Source organism: Dermacentor albipictus, chromosome 8 (genome assembly GCF_038994185.2).
Source record: "Dermacentor albipictus isolate Rhodes 1998 colony chromosome 8, USDA_Dalb.pri_finalv2, whole genome shotgun sequence".
NCBI lineage: Eukaryota > Metazoa > Arthropoda > Arachnida > Ixodida > Ixodidae > Dermacentor > Dermacentor albipictus.
Genome location: NC_091828.1, coordinates 120,855,001 through 120,881,099, shown reverse-complemented (window position 1 = coordinate 120,881,099; position 26,099 = coordinate 120,855,001). Strand labels below are relative to the sequence as shown.

The window sequence follows — 26,099 nt, the reverse complement described above, 5'->3', positions numbered from 1 at the left end:
GTAGTCATGTGACTGGAGTTCGTGTTTCTGTGTTCTTCTCTTATGCCCCCTTTTTTTCTGATTCATGTGACATGACTTCAAGACCGAGTGCTTGACTTATCTACATACGTTAGTGTTCACTTGAGTTTGATTTTAGTAAACTTTTACATGCCCGTGGCTTTCCCTGCTTGCGCATTTCTGCTTGAAAGTGAGTAGCCAGCGCCAATTGAAGACTGCAAAAGGTGCTAGGTCTCGTATAACAATAATAAAAAAAAAACATAACATTGGCTTTATCCATCCGAGTTTCGCCCATTCCTCCATAGTGGGTCCGAACCACAAGGACAACAAAAGCAAGCGAGACGAATTCCACCCAACTTACGTCGTCATGGGTTCTCCACCTACCCCGGGTACGGCCACGCCCTCGTACACTACCGCTGCCTCTTCCATGACCACGGCCAAGTATCTCGATGCGCTCGACGAAGAAGCAGGGCCCAGCGGCAGTGCCAGTCCGAAGTCCCCGCACTCCCAGCACCCGAGGGAAGTTGTCGTACGCCATTTTCCATGAGCATGCCTGCGTGAGCTACAGCGATGCGCAACCACTTCGCGTGACATGATCGTGGATTGTAGCACGAAGTGACACGGACACAGACTAGAAGCGGACAGGACGAGCGCTAACTCTCAACTAAATTTTGATTGAAGCCAACAACATATATATAGGTAATTGCAAATACCGCAGCATATGAACATGACAGGGTCTAAAGACATAAGTTGAACATTAAACTTAGTTAAACTTTAGACCTTGTGTAGAACCTGTGTGGAACGAACGCCCTTGAAGGTCAGCTCTTCTCCTGGTGGCAGTTGATGCCACCACTACGTACACCACGCTTAATCTCCTTCTACAGGCTGCGATAAGCAAGCGAAAGGAGATTACCTATCTATGCAGAGTGTTTTACTTAATAGATGCAAGAATTGTAGTTATAAATGGCCTGCCGCATGGAGGCGATTCCTGTTGCACGATCCCGACTCCTCTAAGAGGCGGATATTGTTTGCACGTGAAATAGAAATGCCTACCCGAATAATTTCCAAATTTTGTGAGCACGAGTCGATAACCTACGTTGGCTCGACATGGCGACCCCCGCATTGTGAAACGATCCTCGACTCGAAGCTCCTCCTTCCCTTCACCAAGTAGAGGGGAACGCCACCCCTCGACAAATGGGGAAGACGACATATGCTTTTCGAGAACTGCCGTAGTTGATTGATTGATTGATTGATTGATTGATTGATTGATTGACTGATTGATTGATTGATTGATTGATTGATTGATTGATTGATTAAAACATTTATTAGATGGGATGGCCCGTGGCCTAAGATAAGGGGGTAAGGGTTTGGCGGTGCCACCTCTTGAGAGGAGGGATCATTGCACTTCATCGAGAGTCCACGACACTTACTAGCGTCCGTCATCAGTAATTGCCGAGGACTCTCGATGAAGCGCAATGATCGATCCTCCACTTTCTCGAGTCGAGGTGAAGCGTGGAATGGAGGAGCGTTCTAAATCGCGTGGGTAAGACGAGGATGCGAGACGCGGAAAAAAAAAGAGACTGCGGCATCCGTTTTATGCGAAGCATACTAGCCGCACAACAACGCTCTTCCTTGCTGCGCCGCGCGCGGCCGCGCAGCTACCATATGACGTCATAACAGCTGCAAAGCGGACGCTCAAGCTTCGCCTTTTTCTTCATATATTGTGTCCTCGTCTTGCCAGCGCTTCAGCCTTGGCATACAAATGTCTTGCATTTTAAACTCTAAAGTATATAAGCTACGGTGCGCATTGAAATTTTCCTATAGTAGCCAGTTAGTACCCGAGGCCCATTAACTTGGAATGAACTGCGAGGATCGCAGCAGTTTTGTGATATGTGTTCACACAATGTGCGAGTAGTTACACTGGTATTCTGCATAGTTTACTGCTTCATTCCATATCAAAGCGTTCTTTAAAAAATAAATAATAATGGTGCATATTTACGGTAAGTTTCATGTAACCTATCACAAAACAGGGCCTTCCTTAAAGTATATCTGCCTTGGGAACCCACTGGCTTCATTTCGCAAATTCGTACATATATGACGTATAGTAATTAAGGAATGTGTTCATTAGTGCTTTTTACAATGAGGAGATCATGAATTTTGATGTTTTGCACATCTAATATCCGGCGTTTCGATTAATCCGTCTAAATGAGTAGACTTATGCTATAGACAGCAGGTGATTTTACCGAGAACTCTGTTAGCTCTGAATACCTGATATGCGATAAGCGCAACTTCGTAACATTGCAAGCGCCGCACATTATATGTTTTTCGAGCTCCAGCGTTCGCGCAGGCACAAGAGAGGTATCCAGAATGCGCTCCTTGAGCCCCTTAAAACGCTGGCTCACTGCGTTGTCCGTCGCGAGCTATTTTCGGTGTAATAACATAATGAATCGCGCACACAGATGCGAATTTGTGTGTCCCATTCTTTTCGCTGGTGTGAATCTCATACGACGCGTAGGAAACAGACAACACGGCCTTAAGGAAGAAAATCTCATCAAGCTAACACACGCCTTCCCGCTATGCCACTTCACGTAGGAGGCGGCCATACACAGATGTAAGGTAGCGGAGAAAGACAGACTCAGTGTGCAACTGAGGAAGCTAGTCAAACTTGCGCTGAGAATCCCCAAGAGCACCGGGACAGAGCTCCTGCTGCAACTGGTGGTACACAACACTCTTGAAGAAATCACCGAAGCTCAAAAACGGGCTCAGTTGACAAGACTCTCGGAACCAAACCGGGTAGAGAAAAACATCACAGCAATCGAGAATCTATACCAAAGCGTTCCGATGGAAACACGCAACTCCTACACGGTTCGTCCACTCCAGCGGAACATGAACCCTGCGCACCATCAACCCAGAAGGCTGGCACGCGGATCATTCATCCGGCGCGAAATACATGATAAGAAGACCATAGCCTGTTTCGTAGACGCGGCACAGTACCCGTCCAGGAAGGCCTTCGTTGCCACCACGGTCAATAAGCAAGGTCAAGTCACAAACGCTCTCACAGTCAAGACCCACAAGTCCGAGATAGCACAACAGGTAGCCATCGCACTCGCGCTCACAGACCTGATCCCGACCCACCTCTACAAGGATTCACGCTCGGCCGTCAAAGTCTTTCAGGAAAGAGCCGTTGCAAGACAAGCACTACAAATAGTCAATGCATCCACACCGCTGCAGCATCACACCATCTGCTGGTTCCCGGCACACCTCGAAGCGACCGAGGACGCCCCTCCGAATCTTAATGAGGTGGCTCACAGGAGCGCGTGAGACCTAACTCTCCGCGACGCCACCTATTCTGGTCATGACCCTCCCAGCGAGAATCGGGACTCTTCCTCCACGTACAACTAGATCACAAAGCTCTTTTATCTAGACCGCAGAATATACAGCGCACCTCACAATAAGCTCACCAGGACTCAAACCCGCACGTTCAGAATGCTTCAAACCAACACGTACCCTCCGCAGAACAGACTACATCGCTACATGCTTGAGCTATGCACGACGTCGTATTGCGAAAATTGCCTTAGAACACTAGACGTACTACATCACTTGCTCGGGCCGTGTGGTCGGACCCACGCAAACAAGAATCAAGACTCCGCCAGGCTTCAAGAAGCATTACGCAGCATGGACCTGGCGGAGCAGCTCTAGGCCATCCAGCGAGCCCACGATGCGGCCAGGGAGTTAAAACTCCCAACCTTAACGTGACAGTAACCCGCTATATGGGGTCTTCCAACCCGCAGCTCGCAGGACCTTTCAGTAAAGTTATTCCATCCATCCATCCATCCATCCATCCATCCATCCATCCATCCATCCATCCATCCATCCATCCATCCATCCATCCATCCATCCATCCATCCATCCATCCATCCATCCATCCATCCATCCATCCTTCCTTCCTTCCATCCATCCATCCATCCATCCATCCATCCATCCATCCATCCATCCATCCATCCATCCATCCATCCATCCATCCGATTGTTCTGCGCACGCAGAACCCTACCTCGCGTGCTAATCTGAAAGCTCTGGCAACGCACCACCTCAACCTGGTGTAATCCGCACTAGCAGTCTGCGAAGCTGTTAACCTCCTAACCAAGCGTTTCACGAAGCTATTAGCATTCGCAGCTACACAGCTGGTCATGTTAACGAAGAGAGCACGTGGTGGTAAGTCACGGGCTGGATGAACCCCACAATTTTTTCTTACAGTAATTACGGGTAGGGAACCGGGACCCCATAGTGTACACGAGAAGTCCAGTTATGGCGGTTGCGCCAGCAGGGGAGTTCTGGGTACTGCGTGGGTTTGCTTACACTTCGCGCTTCTTTTTTGCAAGCCACGTTCTGGCTTCAAAAATTGAAAAGAACTTGGACAAGACCTTGCACTTCTAAGTGCATCAGTTCGCAATGATCGCGCGTGTTCACTGAGACTTCATAGCATGATGTGCTTAGAAGAAAGTATGATTCCTCAATATCTTAAAAAAGAAATACCGCACAAAAGATAAAGCACCAACAATAGACGAAGTCACAGACACGAAGACTGCACAAATCCATGCACTAACCACCATTCCCCCTGTGGCTGAACGATTGTAGCACCATATCTCCCTTCATTAATTTTTGTTGGAAACTCTATGTGGCAGATGAGGCAGCAGACTACGCTCGAGGATGACTCAGGCAATGCGCCCGTTGAATGCGAACTGCGAGAGTGCGCCAGTCGATCGCCACGAGTTTTCTGCGCGCAACGAATAGAGCACGCTCCCCCTGTCTACAATGATAAACATTGCGACTGCACGCGCCATCATCCTCCCACAGAAAGGGGCCGAAGAGACGGTCCAAGGCTGCACCTCGGCTGAACCAGCGCCTTCACGGCCCACCCTACTACAAGGGCCGCGGCGGTCGTGCCACGAGTATTCGCGATGTGCTCAGGGACTGGCTGCCGTTACAGCTCTTCGAACACGGCCACAAGGTGGGTATGGGAGTGCTAACCACGCATGGGGAGTGCTAACCGCCTGATTGGCATCAGCTGTGGGTCGGCCCGGCATGGCACTATGTTCGGGATCGGCCCACACATGGGGAGGGCTAACCGCCTGCTTCACCTCCGCCGCGGGTCGGCCTGGCATCGCACTATCTTCGGGATGGGCCCACCTGTGAAAAATTCTTGGTCTACGCGTGGACGCAATCCGCCAGATCCCGTCCATAGACAGCTTCGCCGTAAGAACATCAACAATGCGCCCAAACAAACCAGTCCGCAAATGCGTTCCGGTTAATCGTGCATCATCCAGAAAAAAAAGTACGTTCGGGTGGGCGCAGGCACCGCTGCCGAATGCGGAGGCATCGAGAAAGGCTGAGCACCAGGACGGCTCCAAGGAGCACACGACCACGCGGGAGATGCGGCACTGCTCCGCGGTCGGCGAGATGTCGCCGGCCTCGGGCGCCGGGGGCCCAACCAGCAGGTCCGGCCAGCGGGTCGGGCTGTTGCACAACTTCGCTGACAACAGGAGCACCGCCGCCTACGCCACCGCCAGCGCCACACCGATGCGCGCCCGCAAAGGTAAGTCGATGGCAAATCGGTGCAGTTTTTGGTTTCGTTCTGTGAAACCACGGAGTTTCCAGTAGCTGAACGTTCAGAGGAAACTACGGCTGGCGCCGCATGATCGTTCATGTGACACGGGATTCATGGTTAGTAGATATGAATAGGTCTGCCTGATATGCATTTGCGAATTATTGCATTTGGGAGGAAATATTTTGTTGAAAACGATCAATTTCTAAAATCGCAAGGCCGTCTAGAGCCAGAAGCTGAATGTTTGGGGAAATCTACGCACAAATTATCATTCCTGTGCTGGCTGAAGTGCCATTGTAGACACTCTCGCTAAGGTTTCCTCGAGTATTTTTCTTAGTAAACTATGCTTAGGAGCAATGTAGTAATTGGAGATCGCTGGGAGAGGCCTTCGGCCTGAAGTAGACATTGTTAAGAACGGCCCGCTGAGGTGCAAGTTTTGCCAGCCAGTTGCGACAGCGGGGTCAACTTTTCTTGGACAATGCGCCACGTCCGCCACTCAGCGTCGCGGGTTTCCGAGATGAGTTCGGCGAACCAGGCTTTGTGACGGAACCCGCCACCGCCGATCTGGATTGCTATAAACAAGGGAGTCACCGAGGGAACGTAGTTCGAGGCCTCTTCCCACGCACCGTTGCTGACGTCAGCCTCGAGTTCTGCAAAGACCGTCTGACCTCGGTTGAGGACCGTGAGCCTGTGCGGAAGTGTCTGTGTGTAATCCCTCGTGCAAAGAGGCGACTCATCTACGGTGCTTGGGCGGCCGTTTCCTTCACATTGGGATCGAGGGAGAACCGAGTGTTTATAAACCGCTGTTGTGCGGCTGCTCTGTGTACTTTTATCTCGCAGTCATGCTAGACTGATGAACTGCAGCGTCCTTATGTAGATACTGTAAATAAACCCTTATTCCTCTCGTTTTCGATGAGAAACAGTTCTTCCCTTCAACAACGTTCTCAGCGTGGATAAGTTGGACGATGGCATGGGCCAGCTACCATCTAATTCATACACGACTCCAATCTTGACAAGTGGTTACGAATAGTGGGATTGACCCCCCCCCCCCCCCCCCAATCCTCACAACATCGAGATAAGAAGATCGGGATAATGATGAATATAATTGAACCGTCGCAAACGAAGCGGGGGCACCTTTCATTTACCCCTCCACTGCTCACAGCAGCATCTAATGTCATGAGGCCACCGTCATCGTCGATACGCTGACGTCATCGTGGCCGCCATATTGCCGTACAGGCGTCGTGGTGACAAGCTGCGTGTTGTATCCCGATTCCCTAACTTCAGCAGCGCTGTGGAGGCTGCGAATGGGACAGCAATGCAGTGTATGTGAAGTCACACGAATAAAGATAAATTGGAGGAACAGGCTATGCTTATTCGGCGGATACACCTCGGATCACTTATAGCGAGGAAAGCGTGTCTGAGATACGAAATTTTTAAAGTGCGAATGTTGCGAATGACTGGGCATGCTCGACATCAAGATGAGGGGCCGAATTCGCAAATGTTTTCATCTGTAAGTGTCGTTTGTTTGCCGGACTATCTCGCCGCGATCACTGATAGTATGCACGACATACGTCCGACACCACGAGCGATGATCAACCTTGAGAAACCTCTGCACGTAACACTCGTACGAGCGTTGAATCAAGAGTCGTTATGCCTTGGAATCCCGTCTTATTTTATTCGTATCCCTTGCAGCTTGTATATAGGCGACTACGAGGTGATCAATGAAACTGTATATAGCGCCATCTGGCTGGTGCAAGGTACCTCTGCAGAAGAAATCAATGCCAAAACACACAATCGCCATTATGCCAACGCCTAATGAAAAGGAGGCAACAGATAAGTTAGCATCTCTTACGCATCGGCAATACATACACCCATATTCAATAGCATACTCTACATTTAAATGGCACGCCAGTTGGTGGGCCATTTTAGCGCACTGAACTTACCCCGCTGAAGTCCGTCGGAATAAAACAAAAATAGCAGGCAAACTGCTGTGCTTTCAACTCACGTAACGATTAACCTCGCTCATCGAAACAAAAAATAAGCTGAAAGGCAGCGCCACATCATTGATATAGCAGCCAGAAAACGTTGGCCGAGTTCCTGATCAAGCCGCAGTTTGTTTTAGAGGGACTAACAAGCAATTGTTATGGTACCCATTTCTTGAGCGCAACGGAATGCTTACTGGTCTGACTGTCCGATGATACAGTGATAACGCGGAAAACTCCGTGGAACAGTCTTTGACAGTCTTTGACTTTGGGACCTCCTTATGTATACTACGCACATGCAATGCTCTGTATTTTTACTAATAAATAAATAAATTGTGAAATGAATTGTGAAATTGTAACATAACCTTGGAACATAGCTTAGAGGAATTTTCCGATCGGTATTGAGGATGTAGTCGTGCTCAATAAACATGGTGTGAGACCGGGCTAGTTTGTAGAAACATGCCTGTAGCATGACCGTAGAAAGAGTCGTGCTCAAGAAACGTGCGGGAAACAGTGATAGGAGAGCGCGATAGCGATTATACGCCGGAATTGGTAGAAGGCAGTCGACAAGTTGGAAGAAAGTAATATTTTGTTTATTAAACCGATATTCTAGCGGTTCATGTTTTATCAAGCGTTGAATTATTTGTACCACAACAGCTGGTGTACGAATCTACGCCCCAGCGACGGCTGATTCTAAATAACACTAGCCGATCTCGAAGACCACGCTCTTGCTGGCTCCATTCGCCAGGCTTTTGTTTAGCCAAGCCAAGCTAAGTGCTGCGATATGGCAGTAGGGCTATTATTGCAGTGCTTGCACCCATTCACGGCACGATTCGTTGATGGCATTTGGCACCTCATCGAGGCCACAAAACCCGGAGTACTAACCCGCAAACTCGCGTGCGCGCAACAGCCCTCATGTACGCCGCGAGGCATTGAACAGCTCTGCCCGCCTATGCAGCTCCACTCGTTACATGCTCGTTACCACGAAGGCAGCGTCACTCGTCAACGGGCATTTTATGCGAAGCATATTACTAGAGCTCAACCCAGCTCCTCAGGCGCGGCGGTGTCGCCTTCAATACCTGGTGACACTGGGACGTCACGACAGAGGAGAAACAGGGCTCCAACTCGCGCCGTCGCTCGCGGCGTCGCCTTCAAGGCTGACCACGTGACACCGTGACGTCACGACGGAGGAGAAACGAGGCTCCAACTCGCGCCGTCGCTCGCGGCGTCGCGGCGGTATTGGCCTCGAGCTCCACCACTGGAAAAGCTGGCGCCACCGTCGGCGTGACGTGCTAGGAGGGATCACGTGGACATAGCGGCCGCGTCGGCTGCTTCGGGCGCGCCGAAGCGAGCTGAAAACGAGTTTAAATTCCCTCGTACGTTGCGGTTTTCATTTAGTGGCGAAATTTTCCCGCTTCGAGTGTCTCCTTTACAACGCTTGAAAGCACTACAATGGGTAGTGGCTGCCTTTGAAGGCGCGCAACATGGCAGGCTACTGCTCGGTGCCGCAGGGCCGGCCGCACGTAACGGAGGCCGGTGTCGGCCTTATTCACGCGTAGCCGCAGGACAAGAAGCTGTGTGAAGCTTGGCTCGCGAAACATAAAACCGGCAGTCGTCGGCTACAATTCGGGTATGCAGCAAGCACAGACGCGAGGAAGATTTCTGCTACGGCGCCCGGTCTGCGATGTTCTGGAAACGCGCACTGAGACGCTCGCCTGAGTCCGCTGCCCGACTAATGTCATAATGGTTTGGTCTATGAACTTGTCGCTACTATAGATACTGGCAAGTTCAGTGGAGCGGAAAGGCAGCGGTAAGAAGCACATTTAAAGAAAGCGTGGCATATGGTCATGTTTGTGTTATGAATTAATGCACTGGATTACAAAAAAGGAGCAGCGGGAAATTGCACGCTGAGAACGCCGATAAACATACAGTGCGACGCAACTCGAGAAATAGTATTGAAAGGTCAAAGAACTTAGAAGAAAAAAACGATTGCATCGTCGCGACGGCACATCACAGTCCCCGTGGGCGTCGAAGTCTCTACAATGAAATTATTTTTGAACAGCTCTGATAGCGCCCACGCAACAATGGTTGTCTCTATACTGTCAAATGCTCATATTCTGCGGCCTAAAGCTCATAGCACGGTGCGAAAACGCGCGCGCGGAGAAAGCGAAACAGTGCGTGGACAAGTATGCTGACGCGCAGTCGGTCGCTGCGAATCTGCGCGATCGCTGCATTGAGGCTTCATTCTATTACGCTCCATTTAGTTATACAAACACTATAACAACATATTTCACATAGTTTGCTCTCAGCCTTTATCTACCTTTCACGCAAGAAGCCGGTTCGGGAGACTCCATCGCGGCGACCGCGCGCAGTGGCGTTCACTGTACGTATTCAGTAAAGAGATAGCGGCTGTAAACGATTGTGTGCTTTCAGCTTGCCCAAGATTATTATTTAGACAGTAAGAAACTTCTCTCGTGTCGAAAGTACTTACAGAAATGTCCGGGAGAGCTCGCGCGTGGTGTTTTCAGTGAGCGCTGACAGCAAAACCTATGAGGAGCGCGCCACGTGATCCCTCATACTACGGCAGCGAGGCGCTTCCGATAGAGGGCGACTCCGTAACTCCTCGCCGCCAATATAAGCAGCTGCGCTTGCCTCTGTAGACACTCACGAGGTGAGATGCCTCCTGGAGACAGAGCAGCTCGTTGGAATGAGAAGCGAAGGTTGCGGCGTGCTACAGAGACTGTTTCTAGGTGGCTTTGCTACGGCGCAGCGACTACGCGCCCCGCATCGGACGCGGTGAGCGTCGAGCAACGCAGCGTTCGGCGCGACAACAAAATGTGCGCCTGAGCAAGCGCCGCACGCCTGAGCCGACGCCGACGACACCGGCTTTTCTGCGACACGAGATCCTTAACGCTGTCGCGTTAAAATAAAGGCTAGTATGCTTCGCATCCTGGGCTTAACCTTAACTAAGCCACAGCCAGTTTTTTACAGCGCAGCTCTTATGCGCCCAATCCTGCGTTCAACGTCAGCGTCCCTCGGCGTAATCGAACGAACTTCGATGAAGGAGCGAAGGAGGAGCGCAACTGGGGATGAAAGACGGCGATAGCGAAGAGAGCGCGACGAGGAAAGCGGAGGAGGAGGGTATGACATGAGGAAGGAAAGCATGAGAAGAAAAGCGTTGTGCCGTGCAAGACGGGCTTTGTGGCAACGACTGATACGAGATACGAGATGACGCCAGAGTAGCGCGCCGTCGTCTGCTGCCGATGTCATGCGGCGAACGCGTGCACCGAAACCATATGTGGAAACAAAGCACTGCATGAGCGAGGGTCCGTCTGCGGCGGCTGCTGTGAATCGTGCCTACGCGTCGCCCACGCGCTGCCTTTCGCGATCTCCGGATTAGCGAGGCAGTCGCGCCACACTTCCCTCCGCTTGCAATGCGTCACACGACGAGACAGATGGACCGCGCCAGCCAATGTATCACGAGATGAAAACAAGTATAGAGCTGCGTTCAAATTTCGCATTAGGGAGTATCCTAACTGTTCGTGATTTTTTTTTTGGTCGATTAGCATTGCGCACAGAATAAATCACCGCAAAAGCCTAATATTATACGAATGGCAGTTTTAAGCAGTAGGCATGCTGCGCTTAACTACAGCCGACTTACATACAATAATCTCATAAACTACGCTCGATGTACCAATACGTCACTGCCAGGCCGCGCCACTCATTGGTTTTTGACTTTCTTTGACAATTTAATATAATATTTAAAATTTATATAACAGCGTGCTGGGAGGGGGGGTGGGGTATTCTGTAAGAGTCGACCTAGAGGACTGTTCATTTCGGCCGCTGCTGACTGGATGCAGCTGTGCGGGCGAGGAGGAGACGATCGGCCCTAGCCAATCAGCAGCGGCCGAACTGGACACTCCCCTAGGTCGACTCTTACAGAATACCCCCCCTCTCCCCCCACGGATTCTATCACTATAAATCTTGGTCATTTCCTTTCCATCAACGTCTCGCAACACATTCTGGCCACTTGTCCCTTCAATGTCTACCACTGCCGATGTCAGCCGGCGAGCTTTGCTGAAGAGCAACGACAACCACACGCAGCTGCCGATCTGTCAGGTTTGCTACGAAGATGAATATATGTGCCACAAGAAACCGCAGAAGTTGCGCAAGCATATCGGGAGAACGTGTGCACCGGATCGTTGACAAAATACCGGACGTGCTCCTCGATTAGAACGTATACGGGGAACCTAACAGATTTGCGGATTACGCCAATTGCGCAGTCACATGTTGAATTGTGTTTTAGAGGCATGGTAGAGAGAAAAAGCGAAAATAATTAAATGTTAGAACCACTGGAACTCGCACGCTTGCTTCGCAGCTGCGCGGGCTGCAAGAAGCGACGCGCCGCAGACCTCGGACACTGCAGCGCCTGACCACCGCACTGTGGCGCAAGTGAGCGTCCCGCCGGCGCCCGGTCAACAGCAGCCGGCTAGGAGACAGCCCAGACCACGTGCTGCGAGACGGCGACCGGAAGCGCGGGTGAACACGTGAGTATCCGTCACCACGTGCGACCAATGAGCCCAATGAGACCATTGAGTTGTTAACTGAATGGAAAAAAAAAAGAAATTGTAAGGCGCTGAATCTTAGCCTTTAAGACAGGAGCGGTATAGCATTCAAAGATCCCTGGCGCCTTCTTATGCTTCCCGGCAACTGCGGCCTATGTAACCCCAATGTTTACCGGGAAGCGCTGGCGGCGAATGCGATGCACGAAAGCGAGCTTTCTGGTAGAAACGCGGCCTCTTGCGCGAGCCGATCACCTGTTAGTGTTTCGCAGTTTCAATATTTCAGCCTAAGATTTAAGATAGCAAAGTGGGCCGCTCACGAAGACCGTGTTTGTCGCAAATAACTGAAGCAACAAAAATCTCAGAATGACCATTACAGATTCTAAATAAAGGTGCCCTTGCCAATACGGCGTGTCGCGACATTGCTCGAATGCTAATCGTATTACCGTCGACAGTCGCCGTGGCATGGTTTCTGTCCGAATTTTTCACTCATTTGGGGAAGCGAACAGTATAACGACGTCCCGCTCTGTCTTTATGGATTTGACCTGACTGTTCCAGATTAGCAATCATCGGGCGCCTCGACTTGCGAAAACAGCGAGGGTAAGGTTGGCTATGCACTGCTCGAATGTTTATTAAAAGAAAATTCCTAAGGTCTGAGCACAATATATTTTTCTTGCGCGAAAATTTTGTCAGGCATGTGTTATGTTTAACTTCATTCCCCTAGTTTCATTGTTATGTGCTGGACAATTTGCGGTTTTCTTTAATCTAAGATACCTTTCCCAACTAGTGGATATGTATTTTTCATTTCATCTACTACTTTATTTCATGATTATAAGTTTCTTAATTTTATATATTATATTCCATTATTCTGAGATACTCCATTCTGGGCAACTACACTAGAGTGCGTATGCGCTGCTAACACATAAGAGAGAGAGGGGGGGGGGAGATAGGCAATCCTTAGTGGGTGCTAGATATGTTTGTCTGCACACAGGTCTTGCATGCTACTCCCTGATGGGATTGGGATCCGTAACATGACTCACCCATACACCCACAATAAATTGTCACGCATAATCTTCGCAGCTAGCAAGCGCAAGCTCCTCAAGTAAGGAGCGTCTGGAACGTCTGCGTCAAGCGAGTGTCCTGAAGGTAGACTAAAAGCGCCTTCGACACTTGCTGAGCAGCTCCCGGTTCATTGGAGTTGCGTCATATAAACACATAAGACTCAACATCTAAGTCTACACATATTCATTGCAACGACGATTGTGAATGGTGCTCCAAAGATTTCTAGACGTGAGCGACATATTCTCGGAAAATATTCATTAGATTATTTATCATGTAGGGAAAACTCATGATATGTGTTAAATTTTTTTCCTGGCTTTGGTTCATCTTGTGCCTGGATTCACTTGACTTTTTGGGAACCAATTTTGTGTTTTCTTTTGTGTCCAGAGCCTCGCTTTATTGTAGACACGTGACTGGACTTTTTGCCGACTTTAGCGTAGTCATGTGACTGGAGTTCGTGTTTATGTGTTCTTTTCTTATGCCCCATTTCTTTTTTCTAGTTCATGTGACATAACTTCAAGACTGAGTACTTGACTTATCTACATAGGTTAGTGTTCACTTGAGTTTCATTTTAGTAAACTTTTACATGCCTGTGGCTTTCCCTGCTTGCGCATTTCTGGTTCAGAGTGATTTGACAGCGCCAATTGATGACCGCAAAAGGCCCTAGGTCTCGTATAACAATGATAAAAAAAAACATAACCTTGGCTTTATCCATCCGAGTTTCGCCCATTCCTCCATAGTGGGTCCGAACCACGAGGACAACAAAAGCAAGCGAGACGAAATCTGCCCAAGGCCATGGGTTCTCCACCTTCCCCCGGTACGGCCACGCCCTCGTACACTACCGCTGCCTCGTCCATGACCACGGCCAAGCATGTCGAAGCGCTCGACGAAGAAGCAGGGCCCAGCGGCAGTGCCAGTCCGAAGTCCCCGCACTCCCAGCATCTGAGGGAAGTTGTCGTACGCCATTTTCCATGAGCATGCCTGCGTGAGCTACAGCTATGCGCAACCACTTCGCGTGGCATGATCGTGGATTGTAGCGCGAAGTGACACGGACACCGACTAGAAGCGGACAGGACGAGCGCTAACTCTCAACTAAATTTTGATTGAAGCGAACAAAATATATATAGGTAATTGCAAATACCGCAGCATATGAACATGAAAGGGTCTAAAGACATCAGTTGAACATTAAACTTAGTTAAACTTTAGACCTTGCCATGTTCATATGCTGCGGTACTTGCAATCACCTATATATATGTTGTTCGTCTCAATAAAAATTTAGTTGAGAGTTAGCGCTCGTCGTGGTCGGCTTCTAGCCTGTGTCCGTGTCACTTCGCGCTACAATCAAAGATCATGTTATCGTACCAACTCGCCCAAGTTTCTATCCTTTCACACTTCGCGTGACCTACAAACTACAGTAATGCGAGTGACCTCGTGTGTACAGAACCTAGTTACCAAAAATTGTTCCTCTTACTAATGGTACATTCGACTGCTTCCTATCGCGCTCCGTCACGGTTCGCAGCGATGCGTGACCCTCTCGAGATTGGAGCCGGAGAAAGCCTGCCACAGCCAAAAACGTGACAGGTACTCCCGGAGCAGTCGGAGTACCGTCACGTGATCTGCCTTTTCCGACGGATCTCGGTCGCGCTCCCAGGTTAACGCTGAGAGCACTTACGAGCGCTCCTATCTGGAGCACCGTGCTCTGAATGAGCCAGACGAATGCGTCCCAGGTGCTCTGCTTCAACCAGCCAAATGTAAACTGGACCGCTAGAGTGCTCTGTAGCGCCCGAAAGCGACCAGTCGAATGTACTGTATACGAGAAACCTGTGTGGAACGAATGCCCTTGAAGAAATTTTGATTGAAGCGAACAACATATATACAGGTAATTGCAAATACCGCAGCATACGAACATGAAAGGGTCTAAAGATATCAGTTGAACATTAAACTTAGTTAAACTTTAGACCTTGTGTGGAACCTGTGTGGAACGAATGCCCTTGAAGGACAGCTCTTCGCCTGGTGGCGGTTGATGCCACCACTACGTACACCACGCTTAATCTCCTTCTCCAGGCTGCGATAAGCAAGCGAAAGGAGATTACCTATCTATGCAGGGTGTTTTATTTAATAGCTACAAGAATTGTAGTTATAAATGGCCTGCCGCATGGAGGCGCTTCCTGTTGCCCGATCCCGACTCCTCTAAGAGGCGGATATTGTTTGCACGTGAAATAGAAATGCCTACCCGAATAATTTCCAAATTTTGTGAGCACGAGTCGATGACCTACGTTGGCTCGACATGACGACCCCCGTATTGTCAAATGATCCTCGACTCGAATATCTTCCTTCCCTTCACCAAGCAGAGGGGACCGCCACCCCTCGACAAATGAGGAAGACGACATATGCTTTTCGAGAATTGCCGTGGTTGATTGATTGATTGATTGATTGATTGATTGATTGGTTGATTGAAGCATTTATAAGATGGGATGGCCCGTGGCTTAAGATAAGGGGGTAAGGGTTTGGCGGTGCCACCTCTGGAGAGCAGGGATCACTGCGCTTCATCGAGAGTCCACGACACTTACTAGCGTCCGTCATCAGTAATTGCCGATGACTCTAGATGAAGCGCAATGATCCATCCTCTCCCGGGGTGGCTCCGCCATCCACTTTCTCGAGTTGAGGTGAAGCGTCGAATGGAGGAGCGTTCTAAATCGCGTGGGTAAAAAGAGGATGCGAGACGCGAGAAAAAAAGAGACTGCGGCATCCGTTTTATGCGAAGCATACTAGCCGCACAACCACGCTCTTCCTTGCTGCGCCGCGCGCGGCCGCGTAGCTACCATACGACGCCATAACAGCTGCAAAGCGGACGCTTAAGCTTCGCCTTTTTTCTTCATATATTGTGTCCTCGTCTTGCCAGCGGTTCAGCCTTGGAAGACAAACTTTTTGCATTTCAAACTCTAAAGTATATAAGCTACGGCGCGCATTCAAATTTTCCTATAGTAGCCGGTTGGTTCGCGAGGCCCTTTCACTTGGAAGGAACTGTGAGGATGACAGCAGTTTTGTGATATTTGTTCACACAATGTGCGAGTAGTTACACTGATATGCTGGATGGTTTACTGCTTCATTCCATATCAAAGCATTCTTTAAAAAATAAATAATAATGGTGAATATTTAGGGTAAGTTCCATGTCACCTATCCCAAAACTGGGCCTTCCTTGATGTATATCTGCCTTGGGGACACACTGGCTTGATTTCGCAAATTCGTAGATATATTATATATAGTAATTAAGAAATGTGCTCATTAGTGCTTTTTACAATGAGGAGATCATGAATGTTGATGTTTTGCACATCTAATATCCGGCGTCTCGAGCAATCCGTCTAAATGAGCACGCTTAGGCTATAAACAGCAGGTGATTTTAACGAGAGCTCTGTTAGCTCTGAATACCTGATATGCGATAAGCGCAACTTCGTAACATTGCAAGCGCCACACATTATACGTTTTTCGAGCCGCAGCGTTCGCGCAGGCACAAGAGAGGTATCCAGAATGAGCTCCTTGAGCCCCTTAAAGCTCTGGCTCGCTGCTTTGTCCGTCGCGAGCTATTTTCGGTGTAATAACATAATGAATCGCGCACACTGATGCAAATGTGTTTGTCCGATTCTTTTCGCTGCTATGAATCTCATACGACCCGTAGCAAACAGACAACACGCCCTTAAGGAAGAAAATCTCCTCAAGCTAACACACGCCTTCGCGCTATGCCACTTCACGTAGGAGGCGGCCATACACAGATGTAAGGTAGCGGAGAAACACAAACTCAATGTGCAACTGAGGAAGCTAGTCACACTAGCGCTGGGAATACCCAAGAGCACCGGTACAGAGCTCCTGCTGCAACTGGGGGTACACAACACTCTTGACACAACACTAACAGTCTCGGAAGAGAACAGCAATTTAGAATAGGCAGTGAGGCACTGGAAGTCGTAAGGGAATATACCTACTTGGGGCAGGTAGTGATGGCGGATCCGGATCATGAGACGGAAATAATCAGGAGAATAAGCATGGGCTGGGGTGCGTTTGGCAGGCATTCTGAGATCATGAACAGTAGGTTACCATTATCCCTCAAGAGAAAAGTATATAATAGCTGTGTCTTACCAGTACTCACTTACGGGGCAGAAACCTGGAGGCTTACGAAAAGAGTTCTACTCAAATTGAGGACGACGCAACGAGCTATGGAAAGAAGAATGATAGGTGTAACGTTAAGGGATAAGAAAAGAGCAGATTAGGTCAGGGAACAAACGCGAGTTAATGACATCTTAGTTGAAATCAAGAAAAAGAAATGGGCATGGGCAGGACATGTAATGAGGAGGGAAGATAACCGATGGTCATTAAGGGTTACGGACTGGATCCCAAGGGAAGGGAAGCGTAGCAGGGGGCGGCAGAAAGTTAGGTGGGCGGATGAGATTAAGAAGTTTGCAGTGACGGCGTGGCCACAATTAGTACATGACCGGGGTTTTGGAGAAATATGGGAGAGGCCTTTGCCCTGCAGTGGGCGTAACCAGGCTGATGATGATGATGATGAACACTCTTGAAGAAATCACCGAAGCTCAAGAACGGGCTCAGTTGACAAGACTCTCGGAACCAAACCGGGTAGAGAAATCCTAGCCGAACTAGGTCATGACACCACAGCAATCGAGAATCTATACCAAAGCGTTCCGATGGAAACACGCAACTCCTATAGGTTTCGTCCACTCCAGCGGACCATGAACCCTGCGCACCATCAACCCAGAAGGCTGGCACGCGGATCATTCATCCGGCGCGAAATACATGATAAGACGACCATAGCCTGTTTCGTAGACGCGGCACAGTACCCATCCAGGAAGGCCTTCGTTGCCACCATGGTCAATAAGCAAGGTCAAGTCACAAGCGCTCTCATAGTCAAGACCCACAAGTCCGAGATAGCAAAACAGGTAGCCATCGCACTCGCGCTCACAGACCTGATCCCGACCCACGTCGACAGCGATTCACGCTCGGCCGTCAAAGTCTTTCAAAGGAGCCCTTGCAAGACAAGCACTACAAATAGTCAACACATCCGCACCGCTGCAGCATCACACCATCTGCTTGTTCCCGGCGCACCTCGAAGCGATCGAGGACGCCCGTCCGAATCTTAATGAGGTGGCTCACAGGAGCGCGTGAGACCCAAGTCTTCGCGACGCCACCTACTCTGGTCATGACCATCCCAGCGAGAATCGGGACCCTTCCTCCACATACAACTAGATCACAAAGCTCTTTTATCTAGACCGTAGAATATACAGCACACCTCACAATAAGCTCACCAGGCTCAAACCCGCACGTTCAGAATGCTTCAAACCAACACGTACCCTACGCAGAACAGACTGCATCACTACATGTCTGAGCTATGCACGACGTCGTATTGCGAAAATTGCCTTAGAACACTAGACCTACTACATCACTTGCTCGGGCCGTGTGGTCGGACCCACGCAAACAAGAATCAAGACTCCGCCAGGCTGCAAGAAGCATTACGCAGCACGGACCAGGCGGAGCAGCTCTAGGCCATCCAGCGAGCCCACGATGCGGCCAGGGAGTTGAAACTCCCAACCCCAACGTGACAGTAACCCACTATATGGGGTCTTCCAACCCGTAGCTCGCAGGACCTTTCAGTAAAGTTATTCCATCCATCCATCCATCCATCCATCCATCCATCCATCCATCCATCCATCCATCCATCCATCCATCCATCCATCCATCCATCCATCCATCCATCCATCCATCCATGCATCCATCCATCCATCCATCCATCCATCCATCCATCCATCCATCCATCCATCCATCCATCCATCTATCCATCCATCCATCCATCCATGCATCCATCCATCCATCCATCCATCCATCCATCCATCCATCCATCCATCCATCCATCCATCCATCCATCCATCCATCCATCCATCCATCCATCCATCCATCCGTCCGTCCGATTGTTCTGCGCACGCAGAACCCTACCTCGTGTGCTAATCTGAAAGCTTTGGCAACGCACCACCTCAATCTGGTGTAATCCGCACTAGCAGTCTGCGAAGCTGTTAACCACCTAATCAAGCGTTTCACGAAGCTATTAGCATTCGCAGCTACACAGCTGATCATGTTAACGAAGAGAGCACGTGGTGGTAAGTCACGGGCTGGATGAACCCCGCAATTTTTTTTTACAGTAATTACGGGTAGGGAACCGGGACCCCATAGTGTTCACGGGAAGTCCAAAGTCGGTTAAGTCAGCAGGGGAGTTTTGGGTACTGCGTGGGTTTGCTTACACTTCGCGCTTCTTCTTTGCAAAACACGTTGTGGCTTCGAAAATTGAAAAGAACTTGGACAAGACCTTGCACTTCTAAGTGCAACAGTTCGGAATGATCGCTCGTGTTCACTGAGACTTCATAGCATAATGTGCTTAGAAGAAAGTATGATTCCTCAATATCTTAAAAAAGAAATAACGCACAAAAGATAAAGCACCAACAATAGACGAAGTCACAGACACGAAGACTGCACAAATCCATGCACTAACCACCATTCCCCCTGTGGCTGAACGACTGTAGCACCATATCTCCCTTCATTAATTTTTGTTGGAAACTCTATGTGGCAGCTGAGGCAGCACACGCTCGAGGATGACTCGGGCAATGCGCCCGTTGAATGCGAACTGCGAGAGTACGCCAGTCGATCGCCACGAGTTTTCTGCGCGCAACGAATAGAGCACGCTCCCCCTGTCTACAATGATAAACATTGCGACTGCACGCGCCATCATCCTCCCACAGAAAGGCGCTGAAGAAGCGGTCCAAGGCTGCACCTCGGCTGAACCACCGCTTTCAAGGCGCGCCCTACTACAAGGGCCGCGGCGGTCGTGCCCCGAGCATTCGCGGTGTGCTCAGGGACTGGCTGCCGTTACAGCTCTTCGAACACGGCCACAAGGTGGGTATGGGAGTGCTAACCACGCATGGGGAGTGCTAACCGCCTGATTCACATCAGCTGTGGGTCGGCCCGGCATGGCACTATGTTCGGGATCGGCCCACACATGGGGAGGGCTAACCGACTGCTTCACCTCCGCCGCGGGTCGGCCTGGCATCGCACTATCTTCGGGATGGGCCCACGTGTGAAAAATTGTTGGTCTACGCGTGGACGCAATCCGCCAGATCCCGCCCATAGATAGCTTCGCCGTAAGAACATCAACAATGCGCCCAAACAAACCAGTCCGCCAATGCGTTCCGGTTAATCTTGCATCATCCAGAAAAAAATAAAAGTACGTTCGGGTGGGCGCAGGCACCGCTGCCGAATGCGGAGGCATCGAGAAAGGCTGAGCACCAGGACGGCTCCAACGAGCACACGACCACGCGGGAGATGCGGCACTGCTCCGCGGTCGGCGTGATGTCGCAGGCCTCGGGCGCCGGGGGCCGAACCAGCGGGCTCGGGCAGCGGGTCGGGCCGTTGCACAACTTCGCTGACAACACGACCACCGCCGCCTACGCCACCGCCACCGACACACCGACGCGCGCCCGCAAAGGTAAGTCGATGGCAAATCGGTGCAGTTTTTGGTTTCGTTCTGTGAAACCACGGAGTTTCCAGTAGCTGAACGTTCAGAGGAAACTACGGCTGGCGCCGCGTGATCGTTCATGTGACACGGGATTCATGGTTAGTAGGTATGAAAAAGTCTGTGTGATATGCATTTGCGAATTATTGCATTTGGGAGGAAATATTTTGTTGAAAACGGTCAATTTCTAAAATCACAAGGCAGTCTGAAGCCAGAAGCTGAATGTTTGGGAAAATCTACGCACAAATTATCATTCCTGTGCTGGCTGAAGTGCCATTGTAGACACTCTCGCTAAGATTTCCTCGAGTATTTTTCCCAGCAAACTATGTTTAGGAGCATAGTAGTAATTGGAGATCGCTGGGAGAGGCCTTCGGCCTGAAGTAGACATTGTTATGAACAGCCCGCTGAGGTGCAAGTTTCGCCAGCCAGTTGCTACCGCGGGGTCAACTTTTCTTGGACAATGCGCCACGTCCGCCACTCTGCGTCGCGGGATTGCCGAGATGAGTTCGACGAACCAGGCTTTGTGACGGAACCCGCCACCGCCGACCTGGTCTGCTCTGAACAAGGGAGTCCCCGAGGGAACGTAGTTCGAGGCCCCTTACCACGCACCGGTGCTGACGTCAGCCTCGAGTTCTGCGAAGACCGTCTGACCTTGGTTGCGGACCGTGAGCCTGTGCGGAAGTTTGTGTGTGTGTAATCCCTCGGGCAAAGAGGCGACTCATCTACGGTGCTTGGGTGGCCGTTTCCCTCATATTGGGAACGAGGGAGAACCGAGTGCTCATAAACCGTTGTTGTGCGGCTGCTTAGTGTACTTTATCTCGCAGTCATGCTAGACTGATGAACTGCAACGTCCTTATGTAGATACTGTAAATAAACTCTTATTCCTCGTTCTCGATGAGAAACAGTTCTTCCCTTCAACAACGTTCTCAGCGCGGATAAGTTGGACGACGGCATGGGCCAGCTACCATCTAATTCATGCCCGACTCCAATCTTGACAACCGGTTACGAACAGTGGGATTGACTCCCCCCCCCCCCCCATTCCTCACAACATCAAGATAAGAAGATCGGGATAATGATGAATATAATTGAATCGTCGTAAACGAAGCGGGGGCACCTTTCATTTACCCCTCCACTGCTCACAGCAGCATCTAATGTCATGAGGCCGCCGTCATCGTCGATACGCGGACGTCATGGTGGCCGCCATATTGCCGTACAGGCGTCGTGGTGACAAGCTGCGTGTTGTATCCCGATTCCCTAACTTCAGCAGCGCTGTGGAGGCTGCGAATGGGACAGCAATGCAGTGTATGTGAAGTCACGCGAATAAAGATAAATTGGAGGAACAGGCTATGCTTATTCGGCGGATACACCTTGGATCACTTATAGCGAGGAAAGCGTGTCTGAGAGACACGAAATTTTTAAAGTGCGAATGTTGCGAATGACTGGGCATGCTCGACATCAAGATGAGGGGCCGAATTCGCAAATGTTTTCATCTGTAAGTGCCGTTTGTTTGCCGGACTATCTCGCCGTGATCACTGATAATATGCACGACATACGTCCGACACCACTAGCCATGATCAGCCTTGGGAAACCTCTGCACGAAACACTCGTACGAGCGTTGAATCAAGAGTCGTTATCGCTTGAAATCCCGTCCTACCTTATTCGTATCCCTTGCAGCTTGTATATAGGCGATGACGAGGTGATCAGTGAAACTGTATATAGCGCCATCTGGCTGGTGCAAGGTACCTCTGCAGAAGAGATCAATGCTAAAGCACACAATCGCCATTATGCCGATGCGTAATGAAAAAGAGGTAACAAATTAGTTAGCATCTCTGAGGCATCGGCAATACACCCATATTCAACAAGACACTCAACACTTAAATGGCACGCCAGTCGGTGGGCCGTTTTAGCGCACTGAACTTACCCCGCTGAAGTCCGTCGGAATAAAGCAAAAATAACAGGCAAACTACTGCGCTTTCAACTCACGTAACAATTAACCTCGGTCATCGAAAAAAAATAAGCTGATAGGCAGCGCCACATGATTGATATAGCAACCAGAAAAAGTTGGCGGAGATCCTGATCGAGCCGCAGTTTGATTTAAAGGGACTAACAAGAAATTGTTATGGTACCCATTTCTTCAGCGCAACGGAATGCTTACTGGTCTGACTGTCCGATGATACAGTGATAACGTGGAAAACTTCGCGGAACATAACCTTGGAACATATCTTAGCAGAATTTTCCAATCGGTATTGAAGATGTAGTCATGCTGAATAAACATGGTGTGATACCGGGCTAGTTGGTAGAAACATGCTTGTAGCATGACCGTAGAAAGAGTCATGCTCAGGAAACATGGAGGAAATAGTGATAGGCGCGCGCGATAGCGATTATACGCCGGAATTGGTAGAAGGCAGTCGACGAGTTGGAAGAAAGTAATATTTTGTTTATTAAACCGATATTCTAACGGTTCATGTTTTATTAAGCGTTGAATTATATGTAAAATAACAGCTGGTGTACGAATCTACGCCCCAGTGATGGCTGATTCTAAATAACACAAGCAGATCTCAAAGGCCACGCTTTTGCTGGCTGCATTCGCCAGGCTTTTGTTTAGCCAAGCCAAACTAAGTGGTGCGATATGCCTCTAGTGCTATTATTACAGTGCCTGCACCCATTCACCGCACGATTCGTCGATGGCATTTTGCACCTCACCGAGACAATAGAACTTGGAATACTAACCCGCAAACTCGCGCGCGTATACAACAGCCCTCGTGTGCGCCGCGAGGCATTGAACAGCTCTGCCCACCTATGCAGCTCCACTCGTTACATGCTCGTTACCATGAAGGCAGCATCACTCGTCAACGGGCATTTTTAGAGCGCTACTCTCAGGCGCCCGTTCCTGCGTTCACCGACGGCGTCCCTCGGCGTAACCGAGCGAACGAGGCGCGCAGCGGGGGATGAAAGAAGGTGATAGCGAAGAGAGCGTGAGGAGGAAAGCGGAGGAGGAAGGTGTGGCATGAGGAGGGAAAGCGTGAGAAGAAAAGCGCAGTGTCGTGCGAGATGGGCTTTCGGCAAAGACTGCTACCAGATGGCACCAGAGTAGCACGTCGTCGTCTGTTACCGATGACATGCGGTGAAAGCGTTTACCGAAACCATATGTGGAAACAAAGCACTGCATGAGTGGAGGTCTGTTTGCGGCGGCTGCTGTGAATCGCGGCCACGCGTAACCCACGCTCTGCCTTTCGCGATCTCCCGATTAGCGATGCAGTCACGCCACACTTCCCTCCGTTTGCAATGCGTCGCACGAGACAGATGGACCACGCCATCCAATGTATCATGCAATAAAAACAAGTATAGAGTTGTGTTCAAATTTCGCATTAGGGAGTATCGTAATGGTCGGTGATTTTTTTATGCGAAGCATATTACTAGAGCTCAACCCAGCTCCTCAGGCGCGGCGGTGTCGCCTTCAATACCACGTGACACCGTGACGTCACGACAGAGGAGAAACGGGGCTCCAACTCGCGCCGTCGCTCGCGGCGTCGCCTTCAAGGCTGACCACGTGACACCGTGACGTCACGACAGAGGAGAAACGGGGCTCCAACTCGCGCCGTCGCTCGCGGCGTCGCGGCGGTATATAAGCAGCTGCGCTTGCCTCTGCTAGACACTCACGAGGTGAGATGCCTCCTGGAGACAGAGCTGCTCGTTGGAATGAGAAGCGAAGGTTGCGGTGTGCTACGGAGACTGTTTCTAGGTGGCTTTGCTACGGCGCGGCGACTACGCGCCCCGCATCGGACGCGTTGAGCGTCGAGCAACGCAGCGTTCGGCGCGAGAACGAAATGTGCGCCTGAGCAAGCGCCGCACGCCTGAGCCGACGCCGACGACACCGGCTTTTCTGCGACACGAGCTCCTTAACGCTGTCGCGTTAAAATAAAGGCTAGTATTCTTCGCATCTTGGGCTTACCTTAGCTAAGCCACAGCCACTTTTTTTTGCCACTTAGCAATGCGCATAGAATAAATCACGGTAAAAGCCTAACATATGCTAACTGGAATTTTAAGCAATAAGGGTGCTGTACTTAACAACAGCCGATTTACATACAATAATCTCATGAAATACATTCGACGTACCAAGACTTCACCACCAGGCCGCGCCGCTTATTGGTTTTAACTTTCTTTGACAATCTAATATTCCTAACTTACATCGCGAACAGCATGCTGGGCTCTATCACTGTAAATCTTGGTCATTTCATTTCTATCAATGTCTCGTAACACATTCTGCCCACTTGTCCCTTTGAAGTTTACCACTGCCAATTTCAGCCTGCCTGCTTTAGTTAAGATCAACGACAACTGCGCGCACCTGCCAATCTGCCAGGTGTGTTACGAAAATAAATGTGTACGCCAGAACAAAACACAGAACTTGCACAAGCATATCACGAGAACGTGTGCACCAGATTATTGACAAACTACCGGACGTGCTCCTCGATTAAAACCTACGGAGAACCTAACACATTAGCTGATTTCGCCGATTGCGTGGTCACGTGTTGAATTGTCTTTTGGAGGCATGGGAGAGAGAGAAAAAGCTAGGGGGATGGCTTCGCCGGGTGCGGGCTTGCGAAGGCTGACTGTGTGACGTCACGCTCCTTCCCAAGTTCTTGGCTTCCTCTGCGGTCGGTCTATATTACTGCGTGTTACTTTTTTTTCGGGGGGCGGGGGATTTGTATCATGTACATTATGGCACTGCACTCTGTCGTACAGCACCGACGGAGGTGAGAGTAAGAAAATATGAGATTCTGTGTGCTGTTGGTAAAACGCATCATGGGGCTAGTTGGTGCATAGCTTTAAAAAAATGAAGCGCCAACGGTAAGGGCACACAACGAAGGAACAAAAGACAGTTCCTTCTTTGTGTGCCGCTACCATTGGCGCTTCATTTTTTGAAAGTGCTGTTGGTCGTGGCACACTAATCCACAAATGCTTAAGGAAAACAGCTTTCATGACAAGTATAAAACTTTCCTCCGTTCATAGATTGTGTTTAGAACCAGTACACACTGAAACGTTGAATACGAGGCTATGCGACCTTCACCAGAATGCAGCCTTTTAATGCGACAGCGTTAAGGGCATCGTGTCGCAGGAAATCCGGTGTCGGCCGTTCCGTGAGTGGGAATTCCCGTATATGTTTCATACGGTACCAAAGTTCTACTATCACTAAAGTTGCTGATGCCTTTTCTTACAATATTTACAAAGTTATTCCTCGAAATTTCGAGAGTGAAAGCCCACAAATAAATGTAATGAAACAAAACAGTGACAGCGCATGCTTTTTATGTTGCATCTCAGACCAAAGAATTAAA

The 26,099-nt window shown here is 49.9% G+C and overlaps 1 protein-coding gene across 1 annotated transcript in view; it reads left to right on the top strand.

Annotated features, from left to right (window-relative positions):
* Positions 1-330: 330 nt before the first annotated feature.
* LOC139049121 (uncharacterized) overlaps positions 331-26,099 on the top strand; it is a 39,757-nt gene continuing 13,988 nt past the window's right edge. The window contains exons 1-7 of the mRNA XM_070524346.1: positions 331-516; positions 4,852-5,005; positions 5,350-5,590; positions 11,960-12,128; positions 13,943-14,149; positions 19,997-20,150; positions 20,499-20,739. Of these exons, the coding sequence (XP_070380447.1) occupies positions 365-516; positions 4,852-5,005; positions 5,350-5,590; positions 11,960-12,128; positions 13,943-14,149; positions 19,997-20,150; positions 20,499-20,739 (1,318 nt within the window). The 5' untranslated portion in view covers positions 331-364. The remainder of the gene's footprint in view (positions 517-4,851; positions 5,006-5,349; positions 5,591-11,959; positions 12,129-13,942; positions 14,150-19,996; positions 20,151-20,498; positions 20,740-26,099) is intronic.